General features: G+C 37.4%; 1 protein-coding gene across 6 annotated transcripts in view; it reads right to left on the bottom strand.

The window, feature by feature from the left end:
- The window catches only part of NRG1 (neuregulin 1), a 1,126,614-nt gene that overhangs the window by 15,495 nt on the left and 1,090,798 nt on the right, over positions 1-20,321 (bottom strand). For 4 of the 6 annotated variants that reach the window (XM_030817079.1, XM_003269550.3, XM_030817078.1 and 1 more), the window contains 4 exons: positions 15,686-15,744; positions 8,883-8,906; positions 3,994-4,096; positions 1,935-2,061 (listed from right to left, as the gene is read on the bottom strand). In XM_030817079.1, coding sequence (XP_030672939.1) covers positions 1,935-2,061; positions 3,994-4,096; positions 8,883-8,906; positions 15,686-15,744 — 313 coding nt within the window. Of the gene's footprint in view, positions 1-1,934; positions 2,062-3,993; positions 4,097-8,882; positions 8,907-15,685; positions 15,745-16,340; positions 16,409-20,321 lie in introns of all 6 variants that reach the window. The other 2 variants (XM_003269551.3, XM_003269557.3) reach the window with 2 other exon arrangements.

The following is a 20,321-nucleotide window of genomic DNA, read 5'->3' as shown; positions in this document are numbered from 1 at the left end:
TCCCGAGTAGCTGGGATTACAGGCATATGCCACCATGCCCAGCTAATTTTTGTATTTTTAGCAGAGATGGGGTTTCACCATGTTGGCCAGGCTGGTCTTAAACTCCTGACCCCAGGTGATCCGCCTACCTCTGCCTCCCAAAGTGCTGGGATTACAGGTGTGAGCCACTGCGCCTAGTCAGAGTCTACATCATTTTCATCAGCAAACCACAGTAGTTTGTACTGTTTCTATTAGGGAGGGAGGCCCCTTTTTGAAGTTGTGTTTTAATTGCTGTTAGTATTTATACCAAATTGAGTTAAATAGTAGGAAAACCAATAGAAAGGAATACTCTTTGATGAAATAAGGCACTTTATAATCTGACGGTCTGTGGGCTCTAAATATATTCAGGGAGATCCAAAAATATACAGCTTGAATTATGCTTGAAACTCTGGCTGGTTCTCTTAGTGGAAAGGCTATTCCATGTGGATCTTCCTGGAAAGTACAGCTAGCTGGATTTAAGGAAAGGATACACGGTGACCTACTTCTAGTCCCTGCACCATTTCACTATTGCTTCTTGGGACGCAACATAAGCTCAGTGAATCCAATGAAAAAAATACTTAACAATTATTGAACACTCACTAAATGCCACGAGGCTAAGTGTTTTATGCAAATTACCATTTTTAAGGCTCACAAGGAGTCTGTGAAGTAGGTATTATTTTTAGATCTGTTTTTATATTGAAGAAATAAGGTTGCGAAAGGTTAAAGCCCAAAGATGCACAATGTGAGCAGTAAATGTAATCCAGGCAGTCATTCTACCGTTTATATATTATAACACGCAGAGTGACAGATTATAGTTCCTTTTGTAGTGAATATCGTTATCAAATGTGGAGAACATTGTGATGAACACTGTTAGAGGGTGAAAAAGCAACAGAGTGTGTTAACCTACTCCAACAAAGTCTCGAAGGTTTTTGCTACAAGACTTGCTGATAGTTTAGTAACCACCAACTCTGTAGTTGGGTCTATGATGTATCTGTTCCATTCAAAATATGCCTTTTTCTATAGGATAGAAAATGGTATTATAATATAAGCTTCAAGCTTTGTGTGTTAAAAAAACCATCCATCAGAGCATTAATTTGAAAACAAGAAGGATGATGCTGGAATATAAAGAGCAATACTCCAAAAGCCAAGAGATAGTGCAGCTCTGGCCCTTATCTGTAAAAAGAAAAAGAGAGATTTGAAAGATAATATCTTCAAACTCTCCAGAACCTAATATTCTATGATCTAGTTGTATTTAAAAAAGTGAATGCTGAGTGTTTGGTACGGTATGAACAAAATATTTTAATGATTATGGATATATTTTATCTGGAGGGCTTGACATCATTTAGAAAGGGCCAGGGACGAAGCTGGCATGACACTCTTCTTTTGCTACTGAGAAGGGTGTTTGATAAGTCACTTGACCTTTCCACGCCCTAAAGGAAATCAGAATCCTTTGGAAATCATAACCAGTAAATCATCAGGCACTGTGAATTGCCCCTAAGAAAATAACTGTGAAGCTCTTTGCTCGGTTATCTGTACTAATCAGTTACAGAATGGAGTAGCCTGTATTTCCAAGTTATATATGAAAACATTCTTTTTGATTATTGTACTATTAAATTTGTTTTCTCCCCACTCTCTCCACGCAAGCCCCAGCTATGGCCTCCTTGCAGAACAAACCCAACACTATTATTCCAACCCCTTAATGAACACTTTATAAGAGGAAATGTGCTGATTTTACAGTAACCAAATCCACTTTAAAAATTGTTCCCATTATTTTCTCCTGGCAAAAACCTGGATTCCTAGAAGCCATGGTGATTAATGGCAGCAGCTAAAAGCTTAAGAGCTTTCGAAAATAAACTTCAAGGCGTCTGAACAGAGGAGAGAGGCTCAGTTTTTTCCACTGGCCAGAGTCAACGTACATTCACCAGCTGGACATTCTCGGGGGGTGGGTTAGGATGGTGAGGCCCATTGGCAATGTTCATCATATTGTTTCGTTCAGACCGAAGGCTCTGCCGAAGACGGTCATGAAGCTTTTTCCGCTGTTTCCTGGACATAAGAAAGGGAGCATTTATTTTTTTTGATTATTTTCATTTCATAGTAGAGCCAAATCTTTATTCTACCAACACCTATGCTCAAGGCAGTAGATTGGTGATGAGGAAGAGTGAAGGGAGTGTGTCTACTGTATCCCAGAATAAGTGAAACCACACATCCTTACCAAATAGATTTTAAAAGCCACCTGGGATTCTTATGGAAATTTAGCTGTTTTACTGAGAGAAAAGAAAAAAAGAGGATAACACAAATAAGTTGATAATTGACTAAAATCACAAATTTCCTAATCAATCTGTCTTTGCCTAAGTCTTACAAATGAACACTTATTTGTCTTATATAATAATTTGTGCTGGGCTGGGCACGGTGGCTCATTCCTGTAAGCCTAGCACTTTGGGAGGCAAAGGCAGGAGAATCAATTGAGTCCAAGAGTTTGAGACTAGCCTGGGCAACATGGAGAAGTCCTGTCTCTACAAAAAATACAAAAATTAGCTGGGCTGGTGGTGTGCACCTGTGGTCCCAGCTACTCGGGAGGCTGAGGCATGAGTATCACTTGAACCAGGGAGGCGGAGGTTGCAGTGAGCTGAGATTGTGCTACTGCATTCTAGCCTGGGTGAAAGAGCCAGATTCTGTCTAAAAAAAAAAAAAAAAATGTGCTGTAGAATTTATAAGAGTGATTTCATTTATAGCTTTTCCTGGGGTCTCTTAAGAAAATGAACTGAGTTTTGAATATACACAGTTAGCATGTTTGTGAGTGTATCCCATGTATACGAGTGAAAATGTGGACATATTTTGCCAATGGATTTTGGCACAATTGTAACATGTTCCTACTCTGGCAACACTTTTTGTGCAATTAGGCAGTGAATATTGAGATGGAATCTAATGAGACTCACCAGGTCGACTCCAGGAAGGCCTATCTCTATCCCTTAATTCTGGCAACACACTAAATCATGGGACATTGAGAAAATACAATCCATGCTTTGGATTTTGTGGCATAAAAGCATATTATTTTTATTCCTCAATGCAACATTCAGATTATGAAATATTCCCATGGATGATTTGGCAACAGAGTATCATGCAGCAACATTTTTTCAAAAACCTTGTTAATTTAACATATTAGGCTTGAAATGTAAGTTATATGTAGGAAAGAAAAGTGAAGAGAATCCATGTCACATAGTAATTGAATGTGTTAACATGGACCAAACTTCAAGACCAAACATAGGGAACCCAAATCTATTCCAATGTTTTCTCTTTTACGTTTTCAAAGAAAGTTTTGCTTGATTTTCCTCCCCTGAGATTCCTTTTTTACATCTCACGCTGTGAGAACATTCATACTGGCAACCTAATTAGATAGAATTTAAAAATAATAATAATAATCACTACAACTCATAAAACTGCATTTCAGATACCACGAAAGGTTTCCTTTATCTCATAATTTTCAGTGTAAATTGGATTTGTTCTCAGTAGTCCTTTGAACTGAAGGTACTACTGCACCCTGAATGCCATCAGTCTCTAACTCATAGAAGTTTTTCTAGGTGAAAGTTAGTTTCTTTTGGGGATAACTTAATTATACCAAAGCCCTCAAATGGACTTTTGGTACGCTCCCTCTCCTTTTAGAATGAGGTGCCTGCACTCTGTCCCACCCAAACACATACCTTCCATACAAGCCTGTCCCTCCAGCCCTTTATCCACTCAGGGGCTGTGGTCATTGAACAGAAATCTTTACACGAATAGGCAAACAGCTTTCTATTTCTGTGTTTAGGAGGCATCCTCAAAATGGATTATTCAGAGGAAATAATCTCCCCCTGCCCCTCCTTTTTTTTTTTTTTTATCCCCAAGACTAGGCTGTGGAGCTCAGATTCTGAAAAGCCCTGGCCATCTAAGCTGTCTCTGCATGAAGGAGAGAGAAAGGCATGGAGAAAGAAGGTTTACTTGGTTTTGCAGTAGGCCACCACACACATGATGCCGACCACAAGGAGGGCGATGCAGATGCCGGTTATGGTCAGCACTCTCTTCTGGTACAGCTCCTCCGCCTCTGGAAAGGGATGAGAACAGATGTCATCACAGGTCACTTCCACTTGCCAGGACTGACTACAACCAAACAGTGGGCATGCTGCATGACATTGTCCATGTTCACAAGAAAATAAATACATGACAATTCTTTACGTTTACACACACAGCTAAGGTACAACATGCTCTGCACTATGCTTTGAACATAAATATAAAAAAGCCAGCTGGGGCCATTTACAATACAAATATTATACTCAGAAATTACTTCTAATTATAAGCTATAGATATATATATAGTTGATAGTAAATTGGAAATCATAAACATTAATTATAAAATAACTATTTGGTTAAAACTCTGTAGTTTTTTTTTTGTAGTCTCTTGCAAAATAAAATATAAAAAGCTCTTGCAAAGACAACAGGAATCAACACCAATTAAAGGAGCTGGGATTGGCATCACTGGGCGCCCCCCTTCCTCCCCTCTTTATCCCTCAGCCCCTGGCCTTTTTGTATTTCCCAGCTATTTTATATCATCACTTTATATCCAGTGGTCTTTACAAAGAGTCATTTCTAACTTAAATATATTAAATTCAAAGACATTTGCAAACATGAACTTGGCTTGTAGTTAAGTAGTAAATTGAGTCAGGCTCTCTGTGATTTAACAGTAAAATGTGAACACAAAAAGCAATACAATATGAGGTAGCAGGGCACTGTATCAAAGAAAATCCTATGTGATGGGTAGGACAGTTATGGGCCCAAATGGAGACTTGTCCTTTGGAAGACAATTCTAATTACTCCACCAATTGTACTTAGAAACAAGTTTTATTTGTCCAAAGAGGTCACCAGTACAAATGACGTGTGATTTGGAATAGAGTGCACATTCATACGTTGGCCAACTTGGCAAATGAGCTAATGTAGATTATACTAAGGAAATGTGACACTTAGAACTTTGAACTAAAGATACTACTGCACCCAAAATGCGATCAGTCTCTAATTCATAGAAGTTTTTCTATTTGCGAGTTAGTTTCTTTGGGGGATAAGTTGATTATACTAAGGTAGGTCAGGTTATTAACAAGATTTGCTGATTTAATAGGGACCCTGATCCCTTAGGACCTGAGCTTCCAGTGAGTCTAATTACATTTATTGGAAGATCTTCACAAGTTCACTCAGAAAGAGAACTCAACTGGTATGAAATAAGCAGTGTATGCTGTTCACTTGCCATTATGATCAATAAATTGGTCAAGAACTGGGGAATACTGTACAAACAGCTGACTATTCTGGACATCAACAAGGGACCCTCAAAGCATATTTCCATATTACATCTGCAGTGGCACAACTACACCTTTAACTACACCTTTTTCTCTTTTGAGAGAAGGCAGCTTGCAGGAAGTTTTCTTGAAATGAAAAAGTGAATTTTAATTTCTAGGATACAGTGGACCTTATCATGAAACAAAACATTTCCTACAAGCCGAGCCCATTATAATCAAATTCCAGTAAACAGGTCAAGAACATTGTCAAATCAAATTAATATAGCACTGATTATTAACAGGAGGAGAAGGAAAAGAGAAGTCAGTGGGTAAAGGACTAGAATGCTGCATAGATTATACAAAAACAAATCAAAAGGGTTGGAGGTGGAAAGGAAAAACAAACCAAGAGGACAGACAGACTGACAGAATGACAGAGAGACCGAGGAAGGGAAAACAAGGTTAAAAGTTAAAGAGCCATCTGAAGTCCCTGGCACAGCATGCCTGATACTAAGGGAGGAAAAATAAAGAAAGAAAAGAAAACCAGAGGGAGGAAATGCTTGGGTGGGAAGAAAAGGTGGTTGCAAAGTTGGAAGGGTCATTCCATACAGCATAACTCCTAATCTAAGCTAGCAGTCATGTGGAAGCCACAGTTAGAAAGCGAAGCGGCTGGCGCATTGCGGTGAAACAATGCACCAGGAGATATTGAGTTGGTATCACGGATTTTGTGTGCAGCAAAAGTCAGATGAGGATATGGAATGTGAGTGCTTAAATGTTAATTGCGTATGTCTGCTGCCTCCCCTCCCCCATAGCCACAGGACAGGGAATTAATTTCTTTGGGATGTTATCTGGTTGATGCTGCTGCTGTAGCCTCCCTTCCTGACCTTGGTATCCTGATCAGGTTTTAGGATACATGTCTAAGAAGCAGAGCTGTCACCCCACTGGTCCTTCTCTCCGTGGGACCCAGGACGCAGAGCACAGCTCCCTGGGCTGTGATGAGTTGGTGAAGAAATAGGAGTGTAGGTATTATTGCCGAGAGATGAAGGCCCTGTATGACTGTCCTCTTTTCCTTACCCTATTGTTTTCTTCTTTGAAGATGGGCAAGCCTGTGGTTATTCTTGTCTACTGACATCTTAACATCCTATCTTTAGAAAGAAGCTGGGAAAGTGCTTCTGCAAACTTCAAAAATGGGGACATGGACAAGGGCTAAATGGGAAAAAGGCATCATGCATACTCTCAGGGATTCTTGGGACAAGTTGTCTTTTGGTTGTTGTTAATTACAGAAGAATAGAATGAGCTGCGTTTGGAAACATATGGTGCATGATGACGGGCGCATTCTTTCTATGCTGTGTAGGCAGACACACATTTTCCAGTGAAATGATCATTTCATGGAAATAAAGAGGTAGCTCAGTAAAGGCCAAAGGGTAATGTAACAGCACTAGAATGAGCTGATTCAAGCAAAGGCCCATAGAATACAGACATGGGATTAAAATCTTGTATTCACGTCAGCATTGACCAGATGCACTACAACCCTTATCCACATTGCTATTTGAATTTTTCACGGTTTGGCTCAATCAGGTGATCCCACACTATGAATGTGATCAAGGAAAAATACTTGGTGAAAAATAATATAAACAATGGATTCTTTAACCTCTTTTTTCCCCATATTAATTTTTTTCTTATGTGTCAGGTCAACTGGGGAAGAGCAAATTAGAGACAGGGCTAAAAACAAGAGTCCGTCATTCCGATCGGTGGGTCTGTCTCTCAATGAGCACAAATGCCCCAGAGTCTTCATGGTTTGGCTGGACTAACATGTTTCCAGATCAAGCACATTTTTCAGTCTGATCTGGCCTGGCCAAGAAACAGAGCCCTTACCTTTCTGAGTTGTACTTGACCTTTAAGGTCTGATTTTCCTGAAGGATGCGATGTTCTGGTTTAGTACACCGGCAAGCCTGGAACTATGAGCCTCTGGAAACTGTACCTTTGAGAAGCACGCGGATAGCAGCACCCTGTGTCTTTCCTAACCCATAGAAGATCTTACTGAAGAAGATCTTACTCAGGGGGAAGTTATATATCTCAAATATCTTTCACTTTACTGTTGGGGACAGAAACAACACATTCTATAGTCAGACCCTCCAGCTATAAAAATGAGAAATATGCTGTTAAGGATAGAAGGGTATGGTGTAATGGTAGAATTTTTTTTCCCTCCCTGCAGGATAGGCCAATAATCCGTTTCATAAGTGGGACAATTTTTTTTTTCCCTGAGGGAAAAAACTCCAATAGATAGCTCCCCTCAGTACACAATGTGCTCCCTAGTAATAGAGGTGCTCCCCCTTGTGTTTGTCCCTCTTGGGAGATGTTCTGCAAGGCACAAAGGCCCATTCACATGCACCTGGGGGCTTCTCATCAAATTGATAGTTTACTCCTGATTTTTTTTTTTTTTTTTGAGGAAGAAATGGGCAACTCATTGAGTAATCCCTGTAGCTGCTAGAGCTTGCAACTGCCTCATTTCCCGCAAAGTCTGGAAACTACATTATGTGTAGCCTGTGACATTATCATCCAAAAGAAGGCAGCGGCTGTAGGATGCCCCTGCTGCATGATGTCCCTGAAGCCAGCTGGATGGGGACTAGATATTCTGAGAATCAGGACATTGTGTCACTGACCCAACCATGGTCCAGGACTGCAGGCAGCATAGAGAAAGACTGACTGGCCTGGCCCTGTGGAGTCTCTGGGAAGGTAGCACAGCTCCTTACTCCCCAGAGACTGGTCTTCAATCCCAACTATGCGGGATGAAGGCCTTCCAAAAAAGTGTGTCCAAATTTTGTATACTCATATATTTTTCTTTTACTTTTACAGTGTGAAATTTTCTATTTGATTACTTGTCTGGATAATCTTCATGGCTCAAATTTAATTCCATTACCACTGGAATCTCCACCTAAGATAGCACAAGGCTGCTTTCTTTCTGTTTTCTATTTCCTTCTTATAAGATAATGAAGTTGACTAGGGTGGTGCTTGAGTATCTTCAGAAAATGAGTAATTCAAGTCTGTGCATTTAATATTGTGTTGTAATGTAAGGGCTTTCTATATACATTACATTGTTTATATTAAATAGATGATTTTTACATTGTATGCCAAAAATCCTACCAGGCTAAGATGCTGTGTGTTTTTTAAGCAGATGGATTTAAAAAGTCTTTTGTTCTCAGGACTCTGAGTAGATTTCCCCTGTATCCTTTATGTGCTACTACTACTTACCCCAGCTTTTATATAACAGCAGAGCTAGATCCAATCAGTGGGTTAAGCAGCGTGGGATATATGTGAATTTGCAGCAGGTGGGGTACTTTTAAACTCTAAGTGAAGGATGCTTGGGAATCTAAAACCTGCTGCACTCGGTAACATTTCAGTAAACTAATCATAGATTGAATGCAGAGAAATCATTGTTATAGCTGTATGATCCCTTCTAAAGAAAAAGGAAATTAGTTAGGAACTGAAAGGTAAGAGTAGGAAGGGAAAAAGATTTCAGCTCATAGGCTCTAAATTCTGCAGGCTAAAAGGAATGATGATTGGTCCATACCCATAAATTCAATCCCAAGATGCTCTGCCAATGCAGAAAGTTGACAAAAAAAAGAAAGAAAGGGAAAAAGTTTCAGAAAAGAGCAATACACTGCACTCCAAAACACATTACACATGACTATTATGGCTCTCTGTGCGTGCACATTGAACCAGACAAATGGTGTGTGGTTAAGAAGCAGTGCTCAGGTACGCCTCTGTGAGTCCACATAGGGAACGTCTCTTTTCATGAGGTGTGCAAAATACCAGCACACTGTGTCTTTATTAACCCTTAAAAGACCTTACTGAGGGAGAAGTTCTGTTGCTGAACTATACCCTACATTATTTCCTTGTGTGGGAATGGAAAGATTATTTTTATAATCAGAAAAGGCATTTGATACTATTTCATTCCTTTTTAAAAGGCAGAAGCAAAGTTCCAAGGAGGTGAATTTTATTTAATTAAATTAATTAATTATTTTTTACCCAAAGACACCCATTGGCAGAGGCAGGAGCAGAAGCCAAGAGGATGGTAATTTGTTCTGAAAATGTTATCAGGTTGGACTTGGATTTTTGATTGTTTGTGGGTAGTTGGCCTCGAATACTTCTTGCTCGTTGGTTATGTAATTATTTTCTTAGCTGTATCTCTTTTACTTCTTCTAATCTTCCACTTTCCTCATCACTTGCCTGTTTCATTCACAGAAAACAACAAATGCTTCTGCCCCAAAACCCCAAACAGGGGCTTGGGACACTGGAGACTCCTTCTAGTTTTTCTCATATAAGTTCTGTATGGCATACGACAATTCTACACCTCACTTTTTTCAAAAGTGAAGAAAAAATAAGTGGGAAAGATCCAATTCCTAGGGTTTTTCATCTTGACTTACTACTCCTTTAAATAACAGAGAGCCAGCAAAATCACTTCTCCAGAATGCTGGACTCCCATGCACACAGCCACTCGGAGGACCTGCAGGGCTGCCCAGGGAAGTGGACTCAAAGGTATGAGCCAAGAGCCAGCAATCCTGGCAGCTGGGACTCCAGAGACTCCAGGATTGCAGGAACAGCAGAACCTGCAGAGGCTCCATTGAAGAAGCGGGGGAAAACAAGGCCAAAAAAAAAAAAAAAAAAAATCTCCGGGGATGACACTTTTCATTCTCAAAACCAAAACTGATAATCAAATTTCATGATGCGGAAGGCTCTAGGACTTCCTTTCTCTCTCTCTCTCTCTCTCTCTCTGTGTGTGTGTGTGTGTGTGTGTGTGTGTGCATACATGCGCCTATGTGTGTGGTCAAGAAGCAGGTTGGCAGGAGAGACAGCATATCAATGGAGATCTATATTTTCTTTCTTTGATCACTGCCTCGAGAGATACAAGGGCTATTCAATGATATGGCAAGGTATCTTTTAAGTGTGAAAAAAATGCCGTGGAGGGGTGTTTCTCTTACAAAAACTTGCATTTGGGCATGGAAAAAGTACCTCATATAGAGAGGGAAAAAGCAGGAGATGAGTGTGCTGGAATCATCTTGGTTTCGGGTCCTGCCTCTGCCATGGACCTTTTTAGTGACTTTGGACATGTTAATTTTTCATTAACAAAATATTTCTTATGCAAACACATGCCTCACTGGGCATGCCTGGGGAGTAAAAGAGACATGAAATATGTTGGCAAACAGCAGAAGGGGTTAACAGCTTGGGTACCAGACACATCAAGAGATGTACCCTGGGCCACTTACTGTATTCTTGTTTACTTTTGGCTAGTTTCACGGCCAGAAATACTCTGTAAGCTCTGGGGATACTTGAAAACTTAAAAACTTGCTACCCTTTAAGGAAATAAAGCTTCCCAGATTTTAAGCATATATATATATATATATATATATATATATATATATATATATATGCACACACACACATATATCAAAAAGTACATTGCAAAACAAGGATAATGGGAAGCACTATATATAATAATTTCCTCTGCCTTGGGTCCAGCGTACACAAGCAAATAAGCTATATTTTTCATAAATTAAAAGCTAGGGGATTTAGTTACGATTAACTCGGTTGCACAATATTCACAGCAAAATAATTTATTCAAGTCCAGATAAATTTCTCTTGCCTCCGTGCAACACTCAATTGGTCAAAAATTGGTCATTTTTTTCCCATTTGCTTTCTTCATACAAACTTTGGAATATCAACGTGAAAATATTCATTTTCCAAGTAAGTCAATAATAAATCTCCTTACTCATTTCCATGAAGGTGGGACCCAGCTTTTCCTTCTAGAACCCCCTCCCTTCTCTTGCCTTTTTCTCCTACCAATCAGTAATAATTTAAGGGTTAAAATCAAGCGATGTCTACAGAAACTCTTTCCAGAGAGTCAGGATTCCATGCCTACATGAACACTGCTCATGATCTATATTAGTTGCATAGAAAGCTTGGTTAAGTCTTCAATAAAATTAGTAGCATGCCCATGCATACATATTACTGCATTTACAGTTTTATAGGTAAGTCTGTCAGCCTAACTATAATTTCATTTCACGGGAAGTCATTCATATCAGGCAGCTCCAATTTCAAATAATTCAATGGGAAATTGGTACTTAAAACTGGAATCTCTTCTGGCCATAAGCCCTAACAAGGAAACAAGCAGAGGGAACATGCATCAGTCATACTAGACCCAGAGCAAATAATGTTCTAATTTATTTTTACTATTGGTAGCTACATTTCTTTCATTGTGAGTCAAAAAAAAAAAAAAGCAGAATACAGGAGCACTTTTCATTTTATGAAAAGGTTATTACTTTCTATCTGTTCTACTTAATCTAATGTTGGCCTGGGCTCATTAAGAATCACATGCTTCCTATTGAACTTCTGCCTAGCCACTACATTTTTCAAATTAAATTAATAATTCAAAAACACAAAGTTTACTGTAAACAATCTAGTTTCCTTTTCTACATGTGATTTCCTGCTGTGCTCTGAGCAATATAAAAAAATTAATTTAAATCTAAAAGTCTTCAGAAACTATTAAATATTGACTCACGAATCCTTTGTCTTAGGATTTTATAATTGCTTGAGGAAAACTGATTAACCTGTAGGTTAATTTAAATTTTCAATTGCATTAAAGGAAAGAACAATAGAACAACTTTCTTTTACAAAAATTATATATCCATGCAATTATGGTTTCTGTTAAAATTTGAAGACATTTAGGATTTTCCTCTTTAACATCTTGGGCCTGTCTATGCTAATCATCTCAAAGACTTAAAATCTTAAAGTCTTGACTTTCTGTACCGCTGAGATTTCGAAAGGAGTTCTGTCAATGCCAATTCTAAACGGGACCAATTTAGTGTCTGTCTTTTAATTTTAGACTTACCTTTATAAAATGGAGATACTTTTTTTTTTTCACATATGCCAATCCGTAGTGTCACTGGGCCCTTTGAAATGTTAACAGGAGACTTTCTCCTTAGTTCCAAATTCCATGTGCACATAAGCACACTCACAAACACACACACAGTAAAATCTCACTAACACTTGGCTGGAATTTACGGCAATTTTGTCACAGGTGAAGTGTTCCTCTATTCTACTGTTAGCAAGATACATGTTTGATGAACAAGAATAATTTCAACAGGTTGCATTTAGAAATCCATGCAAATGATGGATGCACTCATAACCTGTGATTCAAAACTACTTTTAAGGATATCTGCTAAATTTACGCAGTGTGAGAATGTTCCTAAAAGTTCTAAAATTACAATCTTTTAAAATATTCTAAATTTGAGCTATTCTATAATTAGGTCCTATTATATGTTAGTTTATATATGACATACTTGCTCTGTACTGCCCCTAACTATTAAAGTGTGGGTGCTTTTTCTTTTCTCCTCCCTAAAATCTGCACATTGATTATGGAGTGCCTGTATACACATGCATATGTGTGGATGCACACACGAACACACACACAAACACACACACACACACACACCCCACACCATATATTGATGAACACAATTTTTTCCAACTAGGAATTCTGTGTCAAGTTAGGTCAAATTTGAAGCTGACTAACCTTGACAATATTTTCCTAGAAAGTACTATAAATATAATGTTTTATTTCAAGGCAAATGGCTGCCTTATAAAATATACATTTGTCCCTCTCTTTCATATTTTAAGTCAGTTTTTATAAATCAGTAAATGGCCCATTGGACATTCTGACCAGAATCAACTGTATCAAATCTGAATAATGTAAGTTTTATGTTAATAAACTTAAAAAATTATCTATTCTTTAGAATGTTATCTTTCAACTGAAAATGCAGTTTGGTAAGTTTTGAATGTTTCTCTTTGAAGGTGGGGACTATCTTTCCCCAGTTTGTGTTCAAAATTTATGTTTTCCAGACTTTAAGACTACAAACAATTAAATTTTAAAACGGTCACTATGGTGACATTCTCTATCTTTATTCTGGCTTTCATTGCTACTTGAACATAAAGTTCTCAGAGCAGCACAAATTTATTTTTCTGCCTTCTATGTAGGGGTTTGCAGAGATAAAAATTGAAAATTTAAGGCATAGAGGTTAGAACATTAACTCTCAGTAAGACAACACTGGAAAGCAATTTCTGATTGGAAGCTCTTGCTTTTCCAGACATGAGGCATCTCTGCTGCACAGCCATTACATATATTGTTCATAAATGTGCAATCAATCTTTGTTAAATCAGGTTAAATATGAATGCTGCTTTCCTGGATGTCGTCCAAAAGTGGCATTGAAAGCATACTAAAGAATTTATTTAAGGAATCACACTCTGAACTTCACAAATACATAGTGGTTATTTTAAAATGATATCTTCTGAAAAAGCAAACGGTCTAAAAGAGAAGTTGAAAATATTTTCTCTGGTTGCTCCTGTCAGATCTAACTACATAATTATGCTGGGAAATTATGTTTCATTTTTAATGCTTTTGTTTATATAGTGCCTGAACATTGCCTTCAAAGCACAGTAAAACTCTAACACCAAAAATGTAAGTGTAACTTAGGTGATCAGAATTGTCATTAAAATCTAAAGTATGATTTTACTGTATTTATCCAGCCACATGGATTTGCTGAGTCTATGTTATTTAAATACAAATACACATTTCTAAGAGAAATGCTTTAAGGTATTAAATAACATTCTATTTTACCATTTTATTTTTATTTTCTATCCTATCTTTAAGAAATTAACTTAAAAATTAAATCAAGCTATTCGCTTTAGCTGTGGATAGAAAAATTCTCCCTACTAAATGCATATTATTTAAATGTTTGTGAATAAAGTGAAGGCTGTTTGGAAATTTTGCAATGCCAATTTACTAATTTTTCACAACAGAAAATGGCCGAGGAAGTTGTCTTTGATACGTAGCCTATGTAAATAAATAAATACTACCTCCCTAAATAAATGATTGCACATTATGGGTCTAATCTTACCATTATACATTATAGAATTTATTCTGGAAACTTCTATGACTGTTAACAGGAATTACAGAAAGTTATTCTCTGCATGCATCAGAACAAGGGTAAATTTGATTCTTTCAGGACCCCTAAATAACCAACTTATATCACTGTTTCTTATGTTAGGTGAATTTAAACTGCAGTAAGCTATGTGACATATTTTTCAGGGTGAGCAATTGACAATCTAAATCAGTGGTTGACAAATCCAGCCCACTGTCTGCTTTTGTAAATAAAGATTTAATGGAACACACCCATGCACATCAGTTTTATGCATTGTTTACAGCTGTTTTCATGCTACAACAGTAGGTTTGAGTTGTTGTGACAGTGATGGTGTCACCACAAATCCTAAAATATTTGCTCTCTGAACCTTTACAGAAAAAAATTGCCATTCTTTCATTTACATGGATAACTACATGATATGCATTTTAAATGCAATGTTTTGAAAGCTCCAGGACCAGAAGTTATAAACCCAGTTCACAATAGGACAAATACATGGTTTGGTTTATAAAATTATGTACAATGTGAATTGGGTCTTTTAGGAATGATGTTCAAAACTTCAGGAAGCCACGAACATCTATCCAAATTTCCCAGTTTTGCCTTAAGTTTTATATATATATATACACAAACATATATTTATCCTATAGTTGAGTTGTTATATCTCAAAATAAATATTTAAACAACAGTAACTATTTTATTCTAAATTACTTTTGAAACATAAAGAAATGCTAACATAAATAAATAATTGTTTAAACTAGTGCCTGAATTACTTGTTCCCTAAGCAACATAAGCAGAAGCCAGGATATCTCATTTGCTGTGAAATGTTTGTTTTTAATTTTCCTACTTGATGCTTTTTTTAAAAAATGCCTCAATGCAAACTGTTTGGTTAATGAAGAAAAACATCTGAACTCCTTTTATTATGTTTATTTGTGACAAATAATACATTCTGAATCAAAATTAACTTACCATCATTTCAAGTGCATATCGGTTACAGCTTAGCAACACCCTTTTCAGGATGTGGTCATTGTATAAAGAAGATGGACTGTTCAGTAGAATGATTTTTATTTTATCAATAAAAGTGAGACTTTGAAATGCCTTTATTATCATTTCACTGCTTGATATTGACTATCAATTTGTATCACATCATTCAATATCAATTCCAGAAACATCCGGAGCCTCACACACCTATTAGTATCTCAGAGCCAACTAGTCGCGAACAGAGGAAGTAATACAATTGCTTTTGTTAATGTTCTCATGCGACAGGCAGAGGCAGTCAATATTAGACCTGGTAAGACACATCTAGCTCTAGGTGGAATCTGAGGGGAGATGCAGCAACAAGAAAGCAGCACCAACTGAGCATGCTCCTATTCAGGCAGAGACAGAAAGGGAGTGGACGTACTGTAGAAGCTGGCCATTACGTAGTTTTGGCAGCGATCACCAGTAAACTCATTTGGGCACCTGAGAGAAGAAACAAAAAAACAATGGTAGAAAAACAGAGAAAAAGAGAAGAGGTGAATATATGCTAGAAAGAAGCTCCTTCAGTGTCATTTGACTGAAACTTGGTGGGTTCACCCTCAGGAACTGAATCTTTGCCCTGATCATGGCTTTCAGGCTCTGGCACTTCCCCCAAATGGTTAAAAATTGGGACAGACTGCAGTTAAGTTGGGATGGTGGAAAGATCCCAGCACTTTAAGTGGTTGCCTTCTTTCAAAGGGAACCCCTTAAAATGAAATCTGACGTTTTATTCATCTCAGTTTTCCATATGATGGCTTTGGTCACACACGTTGGAAGAAAATGTTTCTCGGTTGGCTTGCCTGCAGTGGTTTGTCAGCATCACGGGCCATCGTGACTGGCCATTCTTGTAAATTGATGACTTAGGGACCCACTTTGAGAGACAGTTAAATAAGGTAACATTGAATGGGTTTATGCCTTGAGAGGTTAAGCCATAATTAGAACAAAATGAATCAGTTACGACTGAGCTGTAAAAGCACCAAGTGGTAGTGATTGTTGCTGTAGTTGGGGGAGAAAGCAAATTTCAGATTATTTTAACATACTTTCTTGGTTTTGGACTTTCATGGGCACATTCTCAGTACATCTTGCTCCAGTGAATCCAGGTTGGCACCTAGAGGGCAAACATGTGGTAAGCAAAAAAAAATGCTAAAGACACTGAGCTTTCAGACTGGCAATTTTCCTCCTATGGAATATGGAGATTCCTAAAAATGATCTGGTACCAAGCAATATAAAGAAAAGAAAAGACATAACATTTAGAAAACCATGTCCCACGAAAACTGTGGGTTACAGATTTTTGTTGTTGTTTGCTTCGGTCTTCAAATGATTGGTTAACTGAAATTTAACTAGAGTGAAGTTGAAATGTGGAATAAGAGGCAGCATGGCCCGGAGAGCTGTCAATTTCCCTTTGGCATGACCCTATTTGCCACTGATCATTGATTCTCACTATGTTGAAACACTGGTTTTGATAAGCGCTAACATGATTCCATCCCTGTCTCTTATCAATAAATGATCTTGAGCTTTTTCTTTTATATACTTATTTCAATTGTGTATTTATTTCATGGGTGTTTCATGTTACAAGTTAAGTCATTAAACAATAGAAGTCAGGTACTTTCACACTATAATGATTACTGACAAGAAAAACTACATTCCCTGTTTTTTAAAAAGACATTACAAATAAACTCTTGTTTTTAATGTTCAAAGATACTAGAAACAGATTTTTATCAAGACAAATTTCACTTAATTGCATTATCCCAAATCAAAGACAAATACATTTTAAAATTTAGATCAGTTATTCTTACGCAGAATTACTTAATACATGTCATTTTGCATTTAAGGTAAAACTATTTTTAAAACTGTATAAAATTTTTCATGTTATTCACTCACATATATTTAACCACCAAAATTCTAGAATCCTGATACAATATTGCCCTTAAGGTCATGCAATGGGGCTGTGCTTAAATACGGAAGCTCTTTATAATTACCACTTTTTTGTTGTTGCTGTTACTCTAATAACTAAAGCATTTTAAGGAGGATTGATTTTACCAGTATATCCTCTAATAAAAAGGGCCACTGAAACGTTCTAGGAAGCAATATACTTACAGATAGAAAGACCATCATTTTGAATCCTCAACATCCATCATCATAGTTATTATTAATAGTTCATCTATACAGCAACCATCAAGCAAAGAGCCTTTCTAAGTTAGCTCTGGTAGCTCATACCTAGAGGTTTTTACACAACCCTTTTCACTACAGAGTAAATAAGAATACATACTATATTTTTGGCATCAAAGAGATATGAACAAAACTGTTCCTTATTACCAATATAGGGGTAATTTCATTTCCCTTCAAACCAATTCACCAAGTGACTTGGTATATGTAATTCTCCTACTTTATGAAAATGGCCTGCGAGATAAAATACTAGCAGTTTCAGATTTTTTGCCTTGTGAGTACGTGTTTAAGCTTAAACAACAAACATCTTATATTGATACAGCTCTTTTAAACTCTTGGAAACACCTTCATATAAGTAAATGGATTATTTTTGTTTAGAATATTTTTGCTGCAGGGAATAGAGGAAGAGCTACCTTGAGAAATATGTCAATAAGAAGTATAAGCTTGGCCAGGTGCAGTGGCTCACGCCTGTAATCCTAGCACTTTGGGAGGCTGAGGTGAGAAGATCACAACAAGGTCAGGAGTTTGAGACCAGCCTGGCCAACATGTGAAACCCTGTCTCTACAAAAAATACAAAAAATAGCCGGGTGTGGTGGTGGGCACCTGTAATCCCAGCTACTCAGGAGGCTGAGGCAGGAGAATCACTTGAACCCAGGAGGCAGAGGTTGCAGTAAGCTGAGATCGTGCCATTGCACTACAGCCTGGGAGACAAGAGCAAGACTCTGTCTCAAAAAAAAAAAAAAAAAAAAAAAAGAGGCCATTTCTCATGCTTCAATAAGAACGTCTTCACATTCTTATTGAATGTCTATAAGAAAAAACACATGGGAACTTTTTTCATATAACTTATTTGACAAAATTATTTCTGAAATAAATAGAATTTTTATTTGTTCCTAAACCAGGACTATAAGTTCATATAGACAAACCCTATAATTAAGGCAGGTGTTTCCAGAATTAATGATGTATTCAGTAATTATCATTTCATCCCGCTTCTTTGAATTCTTGATAAAAGTTAAAATTCTCATATTGAGCACAAATAATCCATTTGTTTCTTACAAAAGAACATGGTATAAGATATGTGAACATGCTGTGTATGTGTAAGAGAGAAACACACACACACCACATATTTGCTCAAGGCAGGAAATGCCCTTATGTTAGTAAGAATCATTAAATTAACAAATAGCTAAGGAATCACGAGTTCCTTAAGAGAAGGCAGGCATTTATAAGGAAATTGTCATTAGGCATCTTATAACCAGTTCTGTGATCAGAAGGCACAGGACAACTAGGTAAAGGGAGTCAGAAATCCTACCCAATCAATTTTCTAACTATTATGAATTTCTAACATGAGGTTTCCTAGGAAGCTAGCATGAGATGATGGCTTATCTCTATCATAAAATCATACGGAAAACTGGGTGCACTAACACTAGAACTACTTGAGGTATGCAAGTCATTTTTTGGAAATACCAGCTACCTCTCAACCAGAACTATCCTTTTGCTAGTGTCTGTCTTCATTTGGGAGATGAATTTTCTCAGCATTGTTTCTTAGTGTTATAAGACCCTGTTATTACTTAGAACTGACAGCATCAGCATCTCCTAGGAGCAAGCTAGTGTAAACGCAGGCCACAGCCGAGAACTATGGAATAAGAGTCTTCATTTAACAAGATCCCTAAGAGATGTGGATGTAGATTAAAGTTCAAGACGTAAGGTACCCTGAACTGGGAAAAGGGAGGCAAACGCTCTCTCTCTCGGTACTGTGGTATCTTGCTGTTTGGACATGGACATGCTATTTTGCTTTATGGGGCCTCATTTTCCTCAGTGATAAAATGAAGGGATGTAATTAAGTGATTATCAAAGACCTCTTTTTCCACTAAGGTTCTGGGAAATGATACTTATTCTAACACATGGAATCACTGCTAGAAAACCCCAACATCGTTTCTTCTGAATGCATTACCAGTCAGGGATGACAGAACTCAATGACTTCTAAAAATCCTTCTTGATAAAATGGACTTTTAAGACAACTGTTGAGGTAAAACAAATTGCAAGTGCCTAAGCAACTCAAGTGTTCAGCAACAAAAGGATATAGCCATCTCATTTGTTGCCAAATGAGATGGAAGGGAAAAGCAGAAACTGAGATAGTTTCTACATAAGCAAACTGCACACTGCATTGATTATGTAGAGAAAGCACATGCAAATGAAAACTCAGTTGATCTATAAGCTCTGTGAAATTCTGTGGAATTACTTTTAACAGACTAGGGAGACTGGCTTCTGATACATTTCTATTATCAACACTGTATGTTAAACATTCAATCCATCACTTTCCTGGAAGGTAAGAATAACAGTAAATCAAACCTGAGTTTGAACAATAAGCTTTGGCATGAGTTTGAGCAAATTCCAAGAATTTTATGTCTGAGAGTAATCTAAGGATCTGAATAACAAGTACTTGTTGTAGCTTTAAATATATATACGTGTGTGTGTGTGTGTGTGTGTGTGTGTGTGTGTGTGAGAGAGAGAGTTTGTATGTATATATATATGTATATACCATTTGTTTCATTAATCAGATTAAAAGATGGAAATCAGGGTTTTTAAAAATTTTAGTATTTGCTCTTAACATGATCATGTTTATTCTATATTTGTTATTAATGGGGTGAAAATTCACAGTTTTTTCTGAACTTAGGCATCACTCTTTCCCTGCCCTCCACCTCCCCATCACCCATTTCTGTGCTCTGGGGAGAATTCTCTCCTTGGCTCTTGCATTGCAACCTATCCTGATCTTTCACTGCACTTATCTGTATTGTGATGATCTGTGACACACTGACCACATTCTGTCAGACAATGATCACATTCTGATCATTTTGTAT

This window comes from Nomascus leucogenys, chromosome 8 (assembly GCF_006542625.1).
Source record: "Nomascus leucogenys isolate Asia chromosome 8, Asia_NLE_v1, whole genome shotgun sequence".
NCBI lineage: Eukaryota > Metazoa > Chordata > Mammalia > Primates > Hylobatidae > Nomascus > Nomascus leucogenys.
Note: the sequence above shows the minus strand (reverse complement) of the source record. Positions and strands in the feature narration are given on the sequence as shown.